The sequence below is a fragment of the Equus asinus genome, chromosome 13, assembly GCF_041296235.1.
Source record: "Equus asinus isolate D_3611 breed Donkey chromosome 13, EquAss-T2T_v2, whole genome shotgun sequence".
Lineage (NCBI taxonomy): Eukaryota > Metazoa > Chordata > Mammalia > Perissodactyla > Equidae > Equus > Equus asinus.
This window is the reverse complement of record NC_091802.1, coordinates 32,237,086-32,250,752: the sequence shown is the minus strand read 5'-3', so window position 1 is coordinate 32,250,752 and position 13,667 is coordinate 32,237,086. Positions and strand designations below refer to the sequence as shown.

General features: G+C 47.0%; 1 protein-coding gene across 5 annotated transcripts in view; it reads left to right on the top strand.

The window, feature by feature from the left end:
• The first annotated feature begins 5,125 nt into the window (after nucleotides 1–5,125).
• HLF (HLF transcription factor, PAR bZIP family member) overlaps nucleotides 5,126–13,667 on the top strand; it is a 52,632-nt gene continuing 44,090 nt past the window's right edge. Inside the window, exons 1-2 of one of the 5 annotated variants that reach the window (XM_014861080.3) lie at nucleotides 5,126–5,752; nucleotides 7,945–8,280. In XM_014861080.3, coding sequence (XP_014716566.1) covers nucleotides 5,638–5,752; nucleotides 7,945–8,280 — 451 coding nt within the window. In that variant the 5' untranslated portion in view covers nucleotides 5,126–5,637. Of the gene's footprint in view, nucleotides 5,753–6,385; nucleotides 6,461–7,944; nucleotides 8,281–13,667 lie in introns of those variants that run through there. The other 4 variants (XM_014861079.3, XM_070482971.1, XM_070482970.1 and 1 more) reach the window with 4 other exon arrangements.

Here is a 13,667-nt window from a genome sequence, read left to right as displayed (position 1 = left end):
ACGCTGCTTACACTGCAAGGATCTTTCTGCAGACCTGCAGGGCTGGTGCCAAGATGGCCGCCTCACGTCTGCCCCCATGCACTGCCAAAGACTTCCCTACCCGACCTCACTAAAATGACTAGAATGACTCCTGAAATGACAGGACAGATGGAAATCACTGGCTGGGCAGAAGGCTGATTTCTAGAGCTTTCGGGCAGAGTAGGGCTGTGCTGGCATCTTTTAAGAAGTTGATTCTGAGAAACCTTTCTTCTGTGGTCATTCCCATTTTTAGAACAGTTCCATACCTCGGAGCCTCTGCCACCCTCCCCTCCTTGACTAGGCGATTGAAGAGTTTTCCACTGACTTCTCAAATGTTCTTATAATATTTATTTGCTTGGATTTTTCCAACAAAGAGATTTAGTTTTGACCTTTTTTCCCCCCCAAGCATGTGCAGGTTAGGACAGGAACACTGAAATATTGATAGTTGTAACCAAAAGCCTCTACTAGACTTGATTATTTGCTCACATACATAAAAAGCAAGTTGGCTATTGCCTGTGCCTCTAGGCTCTGATTTAAGTTAATGTGCACAACTTTGTAGAAGATCTTGTAACAAACCCAATGAGCCAATGAAAGTGAGCCATTCATTTGAACCATGAACTTTGATGAACTTTGTTCTGTTGCTTGATATAAATCAGATCCCAGGAAACTTAGAAATAGCATTATTCTATCCTTAGAGATAAAGCACCCATTTACCCTTGGGGTCAAAAGTTTTGGTCACCCACAAATATACAAATAATTTTCAACAAATGCACCAAAGCAACTCAAGGAGGAAATGAAAGTTTTTTCAACAATTGCTGCTAGAACAATTAGATATCCCCATAGGGAAAAAAAAAAAAAAGGAACCTCAACAACCCCTACCTCACACTATACACAAATATTAATTTGAGATGGGTCATAGACCTAAATGGAAAAGCTTAAAGTATAAAAATTTTAAAGGAAAATATCTCCAAGACTTGGGGTGGTCAAATGTTTTTTAGTTCACAGAAAATAATAACCATGAAAAACCAATTTGTAAATTGAATTTCATGAAAATTAAAAACTTCTCCTCATGGAAAAACAATGTTAAGAGAATTAATAGGCTACCCACAGGTTGGAAGAAAATATTCACAACACATATATCTGGCAAAGAACCTGCATCCAAAATATATAAAGAACTCCTAAAATTCGATAATAAAAAGACAAACAATTTAAAAATGGCAAGGGACTGGAACAGAGGCTTTGCAGAGGAAGATATACAATGACTAATAAGCACATGAAAAAGTGCTTAATATCATTTATCATCAGGAAAATTCAACTTAAAAGCACAATGAGACATCACTGTTCAACCACTAAAAGTGACTACAATTTTAAGAAATTGACACCACCAAATGTTGGTGACAATCCAGAGCAAGCAGAATGCTCACCTGCTGCTGGAAACAGGATAATGCACCTCCCACAGAACACTGTTTGGCAGTTTCTTATAAAGGAAAACACACATCTATGCTATGTTACGGCAATTCCACTCGCATTGGTTTATCCAAGAGAAATGAAGACACGTTTACAAATTGTGTCTGCCAATTTCCTTTCTCTTTGTCTTTACCCATGTCACTGCCTTCTGGAATTCCCTTTTTCCTGTGCCCATCCCTGATTTCTGCATGTACAAATACTATGCATCCTTATCATCCTGGTTTGAGGAACCTTGGTAGTTCCCTTCCCTAAATGAATCTCTTTTCCCTCCAAACTTCTTTGGTATTCTTTCTACGTTTCTCTTAGACCATCAGTTACAACATTGTATTGTGGTTACATGTGGCATGTCTCCAGCTAGTCTGTAAGCTCCTATCAGACAGGACATCTCTGTGTCTAATGTATCTTTGCACCCCTCAGTGCTTTATACAAAGGTGTTTTGAACTAGTATTGAATGAGTGACTGAGTGGACATAGATTCATCCAATGACACTTTGGATTTATGATCAGAAGATCTTGGTCCAAGTCCTGACTCTGCCCAGTGATGTTGGATAAATTCTCCGATCTCATTTGCCTTTATTTGAAGATAAAATAACTGAATGATTGTGGTAGACTGTTACTTTGGGGACCCTGCCCCCAGTGAACTATGCCACTCAACTTCCATGCCCTTATGTATTCCCTTCTCACATTGACTCAAGGCCTCGCCACGTGTCTTGCTTTGACCAGTGGAATGTCAGCAAGCAAAGTCTTGATGAGCACTGCACATTGGAGCTTATCTTGGATTGCTGGCTCTTGGCAGCCCTGAGCTGCTGGGTAAGAAGTCTGACTCCTCTGCTGGAGATACCATGCAGGGAGACCATGTAAGGAGGTCATGTGAGAATAGAGAGCCTTTGACACTACATGGAGAGAAAGAGAGGGCCAGCAATCCTAGCATCCAGCTGAGCCCAACCCAGACTGCAGAATGATGAGAAATAATAAAATGCTTGCTGTTTTAAGCCACTAGGCTTTTGAGTGATTTGTTACATGAAATCATTGCTTTCTTCACAGAGTTGTCAGGACTATGTGAGATGACACTTGTGGAGGGGCTTTGTAAATGGACAAGTGCTAAGCACATATAAGGAGCTGTTATTTCTGGGCATATGTTCAGGTTGACATTTGTGCTCATTTGCAGAAAACATCCATTTGAGAACTAGCTTGCGAAATTTAAAGGGTCTTACCATCCAACAGGCATAACCTTTGGTTCCTTCTATCCTTTTCCTCCCTCTAACCTGGGCAGCCACCCACCGCTGCTTCTGGGGAAGAAAGAGAGAAAGAGAAATGAAAAATAAAATAAAATGATTTACAAATAGCTATATAGCCAGAGGAGGGAACATGCGCTCATTTTCATTTATCATGTGAAGAGATGGGGCTAGTTTAAAGGCTAGTCAATGCTTACCAATATAATTTCAAAGCTCTAGCAGCCTCCCTTCTAGAGTGAAGGGAGAGGGAGAGTCATCATGGTCTAAAGGGGTGGTCCTCAGTCTGGGCCATGTCCAGAGTTGGTTAGGTTCAGAGGAACCCAATTATATGAACCAAATTCCCAAGAGACTGGTTGATGGACCAGAATGCCAGTTTATCCATTTGCAATGCAAAATGTAAAAGCCACAATGTTAAGCTCTGTCCAGTGGTAAGGAAAAGATCACCCTGGGAAACAGGATTGCCTGAACTGATAAGGGTTTCATGGGAAACGGGGGAAGTGCAGGGAACCATGACCAGGCGGAGCATTTTGGGTGTGCTGAGTAATACTAGCGGTCTGTTATACAAAGCCTAGGTCACACATCCTTTCGTGCACCTCAATCTATAATCTATTTCTAACCAGGCTGAGAGGATGTGTTCAGCTATCCCGGTTTATGGGTTTACAGGTAGGTGGGGGGATGAAGGCAGGGGAACAGCCTCGCCCTCTCCAAAAGGATGGTGGAAAGTGAGTCCCATCTTTTGTGAAAAACAATATAATAGAATTAAGGGATTTGGAAAGTTCTGGAAAGACCATTAACTCCACGCCCAGCTCGGACACCTTCTCCAGAATCCCTCCCCCAACGTTAGTGCCCACATCACCTCCTTCTATCCATTTTTGCTCTTTTAAGACTATATTATAATGTTTGCATATATGCCAGGCCCTAAACTATAAGTTCTTGAGGGTTAGAACTACGTCTTCATCTTTTTCTCCCCAGTTCCAGCACAGTCCCTGACACACAGTTGGCGCTCTATAAATCTATGTGGCATTAGTTAAAAGTCTGATGTTTTCGGAATCGGCTGAAATCTGAAACATTACAACTGTTACCTTACCTTTTCGTGATAATTTCTGAGTAGGAGAACTGTAGGGTCGCTTGATCATGAGGAAACTGCAGCTCAGAGAGGGGAAGGCATTTGCCAGAAATCACCTTGTCAGAGGGACCTTGTGGCCATTTGTGGCGCTCAGGGTCTCCTGGCTTCCAACTGCCTTCTCTCTTACACCTGCCACCTGGGGCCTCTGTGGAAGTAGAACCCACCCAGACTCCACCATGTCCCACCCCAGAGACTTTATGAAGGCCTTTATGTGTCACTGAAAGAACATTTTCTTCAATTTGTGCCCATTCGTTCTTGCAGACCCTTCCCCAGATCATGCTACCGTAACCATAGCGAGGAGATGTGGGGAGGGAGGGACGACCCTGCATGCCTGCCCGGAGTGCTCCGGGGCCTGCATGCCAGCGCCCTCTGCCCACCCTACGCCGGGAGGGGTTTCCACCCACACCAGGGGTGCACTCAGCTCAGCGCTCGGTGTACCACGAGCGCCGCGGGGTCAAACTGGCAGAGCAAGACGCTGCAGCCGCTACTATGGCAATGAACAGAGACCCCCTTAAGGAATACTTTACAGAATTATTTTAATTACCATGGAGACCTTGTAACTTGACCCTGACGCAGCCATCAGTACTCTCCAAGAGTAAATATTACTAAAATCCCATTCGGTGTGCATGTGTCTCTCTCTCCAGCTCTCATTCAATTTCAGGCAAATTGTATCCCTATTAATAACCCTCTGACAGCGTGGGAAACAGTTCACACTACTCAGTCCCTTGCTCCCCTCTTCTCTCTGCTTTTTGCATCTCATCAGAACTTCCAGCAAGTAGTTATTTTTCGGTGGTTGTGGGAGCCGGGCAAGGGAGAAGGTGCTAAGCTGGGGGCCAAGAGAAGTATTTAGAAGAGTGTTTACCTTCAATGCAATCTAAGCCTGTCGTTCTCAAACTTGGCTGCTCATTGGAACCGCCAGGGAGGTTTAAAAACTAATGATGCCTGGATGTCAGCCAAGAGGTCTGATTTAATTGATCTGGGATGCGGCCTGGGCATCTGGATTTTTTAAACTCCCCGGCTTATTTCTAGGTTGAAAACTACCGAGAAAAACCCTTAATTCCTTTTCCACCCTGAAAAAGTTAGATTCTCAGCTCAGGTCGGTGGCCCGGGAGATCTGGCCCCCGTCCCTTTGCAACCCGCCAGCTCCCCATGGTCCAAGAAAATCCGCGCGCGCGACGACGCTAAACACGCGGCGGCGGGGCGGGCGGGGCGGAGGGGGCGTGGCCTCACGTGGCCCCGCCCCTGCACGCCTATCGGTGCGCGGTGCGGGCCCTGACGTCACTCTTGTCAGGGCCGCGGCACATGGGCGGCCGGATGCGCTGAGCCCGGCGCTGCGGGGCCGCCGAGCGCGGGGGAGCAGCGGCCGCTGGCGCGGGGAGGGGGGTGGGGTGGGACGGCGCGCCGTCTCCGGTGCTCGCGCCAGGGACCCGAGGCGGCGCGGTGCCTTCGCCTTTCTGCAGCCGTCTGCATATTTTTTCTTTCTTTTTCGCGATTTTGAACATTTTGCAGGACGAAGGGTTCGAGGCAGGTGAGAGCATCCTGCACGTCGCCCAGGAGCCCGTGGGCACTTGGCGCGTCCACCGGGGATCGTCTGCCCTGGGAACCCGAAAGTTTATTTTTATTTTCGTATGCAGCTGTATTTATAAAGATAGAAGTAATTTTTTTCTTCCCTTGTCTCCACCGCCTTGAAAGCGAGTACTTTTGGCAAAGGACGGAGGAAGAAGCTCAGCAACATTTGGGGGGGGCGGTTGGGTTTTTTTATTTTTAGGAAAAAATATTTGAGTGCATCGCGATGGAGAAAATGTCCCGATCGCTCCCCCTGAATCCCACCTTTATCCCGCCTCCCTACGGCGTGCTCAGGTCCTTGCTGGAGAACCCGCTGAAGCTCCCCCTTCATCAAGAAGACGGTGAGCGCTGCCCTCCTGGATGCCCTGCTCTGGGAAGGGACGATGCTTCTGGGGTCCTCCTCCTTAGCCGGGCACCCCCGTTGGCCCGCTGGAGCATCCGTCCGCCTCTCTGTCCCCTGGCCCTGCTTTGATGAAATTGAGGAGCTCACCCATCACCCTACCTCTCCTGTAAAAGAGGGGGCCCCCTCACTAAGTAGCATTTAAAATAGCGCGGGGGACCTGGCTCGCACTCCTGGGTCCCGCTCCTGCGGCGCGGGAGGGAGATAGAACTTGACAGGTCGGCGATCCCTAGATTGAAGCTCATCCACACGCAGAGCCAAACCGCCTGCATCAGGGCAGAGCTTCTCGGGCTGGGGAGGAGAAACCAGAGGGCTGGCTTCTATGGGGGTCGGGGGCTCGAGCGGAGCGGGGTTCTCGGTGCGTAGCCTGGGTATTGGAATCGTGCTTATTGCTTGTTGTTAGTTGGTATTTGGAACTCACGCGGTGTGAGCGGAGACGCGTGTTCATCTGTGCAGGGTAATTCGGAAAGGGGGGTGGGGGGGTGAGGGCTGAGGCTGGGGCTGGCGGGGGGAGTGGTCTCTCGGCGGGAAGCCGTGCACGCCTCCAGCGCTGACACTTTCCCGGTGCACTTTTCCTGGTGGGAGGGGAGAGCGGAGCAGGCTCACGTGTAACCGCACTGGAGCCTCCTCTGGCTTGAGCCCTTTCTTGGTAAGTCCCAAACCTTCCCCAGGCATCCTTGGCTGGAACGGGACAGGAGGGGTCGTGCGAGGAGGCTCCGAGGGGAGCTGGTGTCACCAGGGATTTGTCATTGGGTTGATGCGGTTTCATACCTTCGATATCACAGTAGCAAATGCGAACCGTGCGGCTCAGCGTGTAAAGTCTTGAAAGATCATTCGGCTACAAATAGCTTGGGAGTACTCGCATCTTCTTTCCTAGCAGGGGACAACCTGTTGCATGGCGAGAGCTGAGGGGTTTGGTTGGCAGTCTGCAGAGCAGAGCGTCCCTCTTAACTCTCCTTTAAGGAGTAGCGCTGGGGAGGGAGGTGCTGCCTGCCATCTCTTGCATCTGTGGGTGTTTTAAGTCAGATTCTCAGGAGATGAGACTGTAGAGAATTCGAATGGATGGCGGTTGAGGTTGTGTTTTTCTGAGGAAGAAACTCAGAAGCCAAATTCCTTAATTCCAGATTCCACCCACACCTGAGTACTAGACTTGGCAACATCCAGAGCGCTGGTTAAAGACCTAATGGGGTGAAGAGCTCTGGTTAGAGACCTAATGGGGTGAGCGATCCTTCCAGGTAGAAAATAGCTGCATACCTCCATCACAGGTATGTGCAGTAGTCACCTTTTCCAATAGCTGTGCTTTTGACAGGTTGCATCCGTGTCTAATTTTTTGAGTCGGATCATACTTCAATGTTTGGGGAAGAGGAAGAAGAAAACACTTTGTAATTTTTTTTTTAAATCTCCTTTTGTAAAATACAGTGTACCCCAGTGGCTTTAGAAGCAAACATGTGCACTCCGGAAGTTCTCGATTTTCTTTTCTGCCAACATGAGGTATTGGTCTAGCTCCTTCAAGTCCCAGAGCCTCCATTTCTTCAGTAGGAAGGGGACAATTGCTATTTGCAAGTTGATTCTGAGGTTTTGGGAGATGATACAGTGTGTGGAAAGAACCAGGTATACAGTAGGTGCTTAATACATGGTAAGGAAGAAGGGTGGAGAGTCCCTGCTTTACCAAAATTAGGATTACCAACCCACTGGCTTTCTAAGTCTGAATGACCTCGGATTGTTACTGTCATGAGTTTCCTGGAAGATAAATTATGCCTGGTATATTGGCTGCTTTCTTAAACATCACAGCCGTTGGATGTAATGGCAAGTGCCATTTCCCTACTGGAGATTTAAGTTATTTGTCTCCTCCGCTAATGCACTGAAGACCGCGCTCTCTTGTTTATACCCTAGATCTGTGTGTAGCCCTGTCCCAAGGACTGGGGCTTTCTTTCCAAAGTAAATAGGAAGATGTTGAAAACCAGGCAGAGATCCATATCCTGCTTGAACTTTTAACTCCAGGTCCGCAAATGCCAGCAGCCCGAGAAGAACCTTGGTGTTTGTGAGGAGTAGTTTTGTGGCAGAAGCCAGGAGGGGTGATAAAAAAGTGACACTTTTTCTTTCTTAAAGTCCAACTTTCCCCTTTTTCTGCAGCATTTGGTAAAGATAAAGACAAGGAAAAGAAGCTGGATGATGAGAGTAACAGCCCGACGGTCCCCCAGTCGGCATTCTTGGGACCCACCTTATGGGACAAAACTCTTCCCTATGACGGAGACACTTTCCAGTTGGAATACATGGACCTGGAGGAGTTTCTGTCTGAAAATGGCATTCCCCCCAGCCCGTCTCAGCATGACCACAGCCCTCATCCTCCCGGGCTGCAGCCGGCCTCCTCAGCTGCGCCCTCAGTCATGGACCTCAGCAGTCGGGCCTCTGCACCCATTCACCCTGGCATCCCGTCCCCGAACTGTATGCAGAGCCCCATCAGACCAGGTAAACTCTCAGAAGCTTCTCCCTTCAGGTGGGGAGGAGGAGGAAAGGGAGGGCCAGGGTGGGGGGACCTAAGCATCTTGACCATCAGAGGGGCTTCAGCACGCTCTAAAAGAGGAGTCTTGTATTTCACCCACTTCACCGAACATCCACATCACCTGGAGAGTCAGCTAAATGCAGATTCTATGGCCCCACGCCTAGAAATTCTGATTTTTCAGGTTCACGGTGAGGCCCAGGAATATGCATTTTTAACCAGCTTCTTAAGAGATTCAGATGCAGCGAATCCAAGGACTGCAGTTTCAGAAACACCAGCCTGCAGTTAAGGATTTGGGTAATTTGGGCATCCATCGCATCTGCTCTCTGTTTTCCTTATCCCCAAATGCACAGATAATAGGGTCTTGCTGAATGCTTTGGGCAGACTCTCTATAGGGCTGTGGTTTACCTACATTCACTCTTCTCTGGCCTGAAGAAAACAAAATGTGAGTTAGGGGTGTGGGGCACCCAACTTTTTCATCTTGTGTTGTCATTGACTGGGAAATTGAATCTGAAAGCAGCTCTCATATTAGGCGTGGCTTAACCTTCTTCAGCACCAGATCCCAGCTCTCTCTCTTCACTCTTCCTATAAACCAAATTGTGCTTATGTATTTTTTTTTTCATTTTCATGTATCCATCACACTTAATCCACTTTTGTCAATCCCACAAGGCCACAAGATTGGCTTTAAATGGTGCTGAAATATTACCCAAAAACGTCACCTAAAATGACCAGTACTTCAAAACCCACTGCGAAATGCTCAGATCTAAACATACGTTGAGGCAGCTCTGGCTTCATGCCCTTAGCACCCTGGAGTACAAAATGAACAGGAAGAAAGACCATTTCATGTGCGCAGGTAACCAGGAACAAAGATTCAGCCAGAGAAACTGTCAGGAAGGTCGAAGCGCTGAGGGCCTTCGCTGCAGGGGGAGGCAGAAAGCAGGACAATGGGAGAATTGTCCTACAGATCTTTTCTGAACTCCGTGTCCTTGACTCGTGTGGAGTTTCTGAGATACACAGAGTAAGATTAAAATGAAAGGAAATCCCACAAAGGAGGAAGAGAACATCCCTGCCTTCAAATATTGGTATTGGAGTTTAAGCTCTCCACTCCAATCTCTTTGTGTTGGCCCTTTCTCCAAACCCACTTTGAATTACAACTCAAGGCTACTGGTTGGAATGGAATGGAGTGTTAACCTCTAGCCACCCCAGGAGGCTGCAGAAGCTTGAGAAAACACTCCTTTATGTGGCCCTGAGCCCCTGTCACTTAGAACGTACAGTGCCATTGTCTTCAATTTCTTCCCAGAAACAGACAACCGGCAGAATAAATAACCATTCAAAATGAGAAAAAACAAAGCAAAACAAAACAGGGAGAAGGGGACAGAGCCCCAGTGAGAAGGCACAGTTGTGTGTCATTCTGCTCTGCAGAATGAGGCTTTCCACATCGTAGCTGTGTGACCTTACAAAATGATACAACCCCTTGGGGCTTCTGTTTCCCTTTGTGTAGAAGAGTATAATGTATATTTGATTGGATTAGTGTGAAAAGTAGAGATAATTTGTAAAAGGGTCAAGTGACTAGCACTGGATATTCTATTAATGAAAGCACTTGTGATCATTGTTCTATTTATGTCAACTTTTATCGTTTCTTTCAATCCCTGTCTTCTGAAATACCTTCTTAAAATCATGAGATTCAGTATTTAACCCCTCCTTCTGGAGAGAAATGTCAGGAGATTTTGACCAATAGTTATTGGATTGGGGTGTTCTAACTCCAAAACATCCTCAATTGACAAGTATTTCTCAATCCCCTGCCAAATACAGGATGTGTGCCATGTTAGAAATACTGTATTTTTTCCCCAAGATGTGTGTAAATATTGAGTCCCCACAGCTTGGTTCCTACTGAGAGTGAAGAATCAGAGTGTTGGAATTGAGGCTTTCTTAGAAGTTGTTTGTGAGAGCTTGTTAGAATCAGTCTTCCTCAGTGACAGAAACTTGGGATGCCCCAGTCAGCTTTGCAGTTCATAACAAAGGACTCCTGAGGTTCAGTGGTGTCGTTTTGTTAGGTGGTGGAGGAAGCGCACTAGGATCCCACTGGGGTCTAGAAATAAGTCTTCATTTCAGTGTCTTTTTTGACAATGGAAACACAACTTCGAAATAATCTTCTTCTTTGAATTGAAAACTCAAGGAGACTCCTAACAAGACAGGAAAAAAGTTAAAGCTCTTCTTCAAATACTAAACAGATAAAATAACCCTCCGCTGTCATACAGTGTGGATCATTATAAAGATTATAATGTGGACTTGATGGATGGCGTATCACAAGCAAACCTGAAAAAGGACAGAGTTCTCGATTATTCTGTATAATCACAGTGGTGATCAGAATAGAAATACCAACTTAATCTTGAGGAAACGTAAGTCCTCAGGAGGGATGAGTACAGATGTGGCCTTGAGCATTCTGGGAATTGTATAATTTCAGCCTAGATCAAGATTTCCCAACCTTGGTACTACTGATGTTTTAGGTAAGTGTTTGCTGTGGGCACTGTCCTGTGCGTTGTAGGTTGTGTAGCAGCGTCCCTGGCCTCTATCCCCCAGATGTCACTAACACCCCTACCCCAACCCTGTGACAAGTAAAAATGTCTCCAGTCACCGCCAGATGCCCTCTGGGGGCAAAATCACCCCCATTGAGAACTACTGATCTAGACTTTCAATTTGGACAGCAAACTCTGGGCTTAGTTCAGGATCCTGTCACACACATGGATGCTTTTTACCTCTTGTAATGCTTTAGGGCAAAAACTTTTGAGAAGATCAGGAGATATAGGTTGCTGAGAAGAAATATAATGTTAATAAGAGCATAGTTAAACACTTTTAGTTGATAAAACTAAGACATCAGGCTAATCAGGAGATAATTGCAGAGCAATTTTATTCAGCATTTGTTTTCTGCTGTTTGCTCAGCATGCATCTTTTGAGTTACGCTCAGTTGCATTGTATCATTAGTGCTACCTGTCTGAGAGGAAATGAAGCCATAAGCTGTCAAATTATACATTTGTAGGTCTACTCCGAGTGTGTCTTGAAATGACAAAGTGAGGGTTCCTGTGAATTCTCATATTATAGTATGTCTCATACTATCCCTCCAACCTCCTTTCCTATTTTGCACACCCATCTTTATTCTTCTGTATAGCTGTCTGATCAAAGAATGAATCAAATATCTGAAGAAATATAGTTTTCCTTGAAGAAATACCCCAGGGATCCTTTGAAACCTCCTGTAGCTATGTGATTGTTAAGCTTTCTGGGCTGACATCTTCCTGAAGGAAGGGCGGTGCTTTCTGGATGCTAGAGCCACCTGCACAGGCTTCCCAGGCAGCTGAGGTGCAGCATCCTGGATGTTCCCAGGCCAGCAGAGATGGCAGGAGTCATCCTGACTGCTTCAGTGTTTGCCTTTCAGATGCTATCAGAAGTGGTACCTGAGAGTGCTCTCCTGGAAGTATGCGATGGGTACTGGAAAAATAAGAATCTGTTTGCCCTGAGAATTGAGTGATTGCTTTAAGGACAGCAGTCCCTTTAGGGAATGTCATCTATAGCAGACAGAGTCAGAGTTATTTTTAAATCACATGCTTGTAAAGCCAGATTTGAAATCATTTCCTCTGGTGGTTTTTCTTTGAATAGCTTGGGGGTGTCCTGCCACTGTTAGACCCGTATTCAGCTGAGAATTAAGAAGGCTTTCTTTCCAGTTCTGAGCTCAGAGAACGGCTCCTGATGAAGGCTGGTTACGAGACCAGGTTCTGACGAAGGCCAGTTACAGAGTGAAGTGAAAACCCTTCCATGTGCTGGTGTGTGGGAAGAGGAGGGCGTAAGTGGGTGGCACGAGAAGAATGGGGAGGTGGGGGAGAGCCATTGTACCTTGGCAGGATGGAATTTGTGTTCTGTTTCTGCTGATCTTCCTTTGTGATAGGGTTTTGGCGTGGAAGGAAAATGCCGGCCGTGGGATCTGAGTACTGATGGAAGGGAGTTCTGTGCTAGTGGTTCTGGGATTATGGGAGGTCCTGCTGAGGCAACAGGATTCTCTTGCTTTTCCCAGCATCATGGGATGAAGCTTCAGTTTCTCCCTCCTCTTAAGGGCATGCGGTTCCTATATTTTCCCATTGAGCATGTTGTTACGTCTGTAGGTTCAGAGCACCACGATTGATAATTGCTGTGCCCTGCATCTCTTGGAAGTGCATTTCATTCATCAAGATCAAGGAGGTCATGGAGGGAAGAGAGTCAGCTTTGTTCTGGAGGCAGGCAGACTATTTTCTGTTTCATGTAAGGGTTTATCTTCTCCACCACGCCCTGTAGAGGACAGACTTGCCCTGTTCTCTTGGCCTTGTCTTGCTGTGACATTCCCAGGACAGTTCCTAGCCTCCTGGCATGAGGCATTTTCCCACAGGTTTGGAAAGCAGGACCCCTTGGTGGTGAAAAACGACAACTTTGAGCTCAGGGGTTTGGGTTCACGTCCTGGACCCACACTGGCTTCCCGTGTAACTTTGTGTCACTTTCTGAACCTCTTTAAGCCTGAGTTTACTCATCAATAGAATGGAGACTATAAATAGTCCCCTCCCATGGGGTTTTAGCAGGGTTGAATAAGATAACACGTGACAAGGTATGGCACAGTGGGTGGCACATGCATACTCAGGGCCTGGAGCTGTTGTTATGATGTCAGTGGCATGGGAGCAGAGAAAAGAAGGCCTGTATTCCCAGCCCTTGTTCATTTAGGGATTCATTTCATCCAGTCCCCTTCCCTCTGCAAAAATAGGACATGCATTTTTTTTTCTTTCTTTTTTTTTTTTTTTTTAGCATGCCCAATCCTTCTTCTGTGTAGCCTGTTTGGCTTTTCTCCTTCATTCTGGGTTAGGACAAGTCACTTCCCTGATGTTAACCCAGCAGCATCGCTTCTGGGTTAGCAACTCCTGTTCTGCCAATGTGGAAACAGCCACTCGCTGGGTGCCCAGCCCCCATCTCTCATGCGAGCCCTGGCAAACCCTGGCTGCCTGCCTGCGTGCCCGTGTGCCTCAGGCACGTGGCTATGCCCTGTGGAGCTCGCCCAACTCTGGGTGGTGTGCTGGCTTGCTTCCGCTCCCCACCCCCCACCCTCCCTTCTCTTCCCAGGCAATCTGCGGCAAGTGCCAGGGAGAAATTGTAATCCTGACCCTGGCATGAGACAGCTGAGCTCTGTAGGGCAGTTCCTGTGCCAGGGAAACCTGCTCTGTCTGACATTCTAGCCAGACCCCAAATTCGGCCCTCTCTCCTGCCTGTCTGCCCAGAGGCCCTGCACCGCTGTGGTGGGCAGGATTCCTGCAGGCCAGCTCCTGCCAGGGGGCTTGGCAGAGTCTTT